The following is a 2,977-nucleotide window of genomic DNA, read 5'->3' as shown; positions in this document are numbered from 1 at the left end:
ATTAAAGAATTTACACCGATATCATAGTCAAACTTAGGTATATTGACCTTAGTACTCCGAATCTTGATTGAAGAAATAAGTAATTTGATTGTGTAAGTATTTTTCCTCACAAAAATAAAAGTTACTTTGGTAGCAGTAGTAACTAATAACCAAGTATTTGCGACTTGATTAAACAATGCAACTTGAACATTATCAAAAAATGGAAAAGGCATGAGTTTTGCAACCAAAGTAGGAAGTAGGCCTAAAAAAAGTATTAACTCAATCTTTAATACTTCAAAGAGACTGCATATATAACCCTTCCATAGCACTTGAATTTAGTCATCAAATCTTCTACTTCTCTTTTTTCAAATACTAAGTAAGAGCAATGGCTCCAGCATTGTCAACAATCTCGATTAATTCCAACACATGGGATGTCAAAAGTTTTGTTGTAAATGAAGGGCATGGAGTGAAAGGTCTTGCAGACATGGGCATTCAAACACTTCCTAAGCAATACATTCAACCTCTCGAAGAACGAATTACTTCGAGTGATATAGTGGTGGCTGATGAACTATCTATACCAGTCATTGATTTATCAAATTGGAATGACACAAAGGTGGACAACATGATATGCAATGCAGCAGAGAAATGGGGTTTTTTCCAGATTGTTAATCATGGAATTCCAATGCAAGTATTTGAGAATGTTAAAGATGCTACTCATAAGTTTTTTGCTTTGCCTGCTCAAGAAAAGAGCAAGTATTCAAAAGACTATTCTTGTACAAATAATGTTCGTTTTGGGACGAGCTTTACTCCTCAAGCTGAAAAGGCTTTAGAGTGGAAAGATTACCTTAGCCTCTTCTATGTTTCTGATGAAGAAGCATCTGCACTTTGGCCTCCTGCTTGCAGGTTCAATTCTCATTTTAATTTAGGATTAATTATTTCTTCTAGCTAAAAGTTATAATTGTTAGAAAAAAAATATGTCCTTTTTATTTAATCATATCATATCTCATCATGTCTCCTCACATGTCGGCATGGTTCTTTTTTCATGGATGAAACGCTAATCAAATATATTTTCAGTTTTTGGCAGGGGCGGAGCAGGATCATTAGCTACGGGTTTAGACGAACTCAATAGCTTTTGTTTAGATTCTATATTCATATTAGGAAATTCATTAAATATGTATGCATATTTAATCGCAAACTCAGCAGCTAAGATGAGCTACGGGTTTGGCTCCGCAACTGCTTTTTGGATTGTAGTGAAATTTGGATCAAGACCTCTTGACTTCTCTGATGATACATTGATCAGTTGCATGACTATCTTATTTAAAAGTTTAATTTAGAGAGAATATATTGGTTAATACTTATAATATATTATGTCTCATCCTAACTGTTTTTGAAAATTTTGTCATGTATATGCAAAAAAAATCTAATTGTTGTTTAATCTCAGGGATGAAGCACTTCAATTCATGAAAAAGACTGAGCTTGTGATCAAAAGACTGATGAAATCACTAATGAAAGGTCTAAATGTGAAGGAAGTTGATGAAGATAGGGAATCACTTCTAATGGGTTCCAAAAGGATCAACCTTAACTACTATCCTAAATGTCCAAACCCTGAACTTACTGTGGGGGTAGGACGTCACTCTGATGTCTCAACATTAACCATCTTGCTTCAAGACAGTATCGGAGGACTCTACGTGAAAAAACTAGGCAGTGACACTTGGCTTCCTGTCCCACCAGTCGATGGAGCGCTTGTGATTAACATTGGCGATGCACTTCAAATTCTAAGCAATGATCGATACAAGAGTATCGAGCATCGTGTTATTGCTAATGGAGACAACAATAGAGTTTCAGTGCCAATATTTGTGAACCCTAAGCCTAATGATGTTATTGGTCCCTTACAAGAAGTATTAGAAAGTGGTGAGAAGCCAGTGTATAAGCAAGTTCTTTACTCAGACTATGTCAAGCATTTCTTCAGAAAAGCTCATGATGGGAAGGACACAGTTGATTTTGCAAAGATATGATACTTCATTGTATAAGTGAATCAAAATCTTTTTGCTTGTTTGTTTTTTCACTCCCAGAGGAGAGGAAGAAATATAATGAAAATAAGATGTCAGATGTAATATTGACAACCCTCTCATGAATAATTGTCCTACTTTGAACTAATAGAATAAATTTGTTTTTCACAAAGGAAAAAAGAAACTTTTGTATTCACTATATCTTATTTTATATGACGATGTTTGATTGGATAAAGACATTTAAAAAATAAATAAAGACTTTGGACATATAACTTAAATATGAATAAGGTTTACCAAAATTATCCTTGCTACATATTATTGGGTGAAATCATTTACATTCCCAAATTTAGATTTAAAAAGCAAATTCCCCCTTCAGCTTTGAGAAATAATCGTTCTACCTAGTGATGTCAAAAATGAGTGATGTAATTTTAAAACAATAACTAAAAAAAGTAAGCCATTAATGCCTTTGTTCTAATTAGCATTCCTGCTCTGGCAACAAGAATCTTTCTGGAGAGGCGCCGCCATGGCGAAAATTGTCCCCCTCTGGTGGGATGGTGAGGCTCAATTGGCTTAGTTTTTCTACAAATTCTTCTTTCCTAATTAACAATGGTTCGGATCATTACAATAGATATCAGTTTATCCCTCATTCGTCCTCAAACGATAAGTGGAAAATGGGGCACGAGTTGATCAGGGTACACTTGAAACGAACGGTTAACTTGTCATGACATAATGAAGGTTTGTGTATTCTGAGACTAAGGCATGAAAGTGCCTTGGGTAAATTCTTAACGAGGGAACAAGGAAAATCAACCCGGAACAAACCTTCCATTATTGCTCGTACAATCCCTCTGTGGCGGCAACCTTCCCGCTGGAGCGGAGCCGCAAGAGCGAGACTCTCCCGCTCTGGCAGGATGTTGCAGAAAAGAATTAAGGGGGAGAAGAATGAACCATTATTCTCACACTCACCCCTCAACTTTCCAAAACTCTCTCAA

At 35.7% G+C, this 2,977-nt stretch overlaps 1 protein-coding gene across 1 annotated transcript; it reads left to right on the top strand.

Annotated features, from left to right (window-relative positions):
• Nucleotides 1-342: 342 nt before the first annotated feature.
• On the top strand, nt 343-2,151 carry LOC129885041 (feruloyl CoA ortho-hydroxylase F6H1-3-like). Its single transcript, XM_055959270.1, has 2 exons — nt 343-882; nt 1,421-2,151. The coding sequence occupies exons 1-2, from the start codon at nt 365-367 to the stop codon at nt 1,992-1,994; spliced, it is 1,092 nt and encodes a 363-aa protein (XP_055815245.1). The 5' UTR covers nt 343-364; the 3' UTR covers nt 1,995-2,151.
• The last annotated feature ends 826 nt before the right edge of the window (nt 2,152-2,977 follow it).

Source organism: Solanum dulcamara, chromosome 4 (assembly GCF_947179165.1).
Source record: "Solanum dulcamara chromosome 4, daSolDulc1.2, whole genome shotgun sequence".
NCBI classification, from domain to species: domain Eukaryota; kingdom Viridiplantae; phylum Streptophyta; class Magnoliopsida; order Solanales; family Solanaceae; genus Solanum; species Solanum dulcamara.
This window is presented reverse-complemented; position numbering and strand designations above follow the sequence as displayed.

Bases quoted from the DNA above. Each gene is read 5' to 3' on its own strand.
- LOC129885041 (XM_055959270.1), top strand. From the start codon at position 365: ATGGCTCCAGCATTGTCAACAATCTCGATTAATTCCAACACATGGGAT. The intron at 883-1,420 runs GTTCAATTCTCA...GTTTAATCTCAG, and splicing joins CTTTGGCCTCCTGCTTGCAG to GGATGAAGCACTTCAATTCA.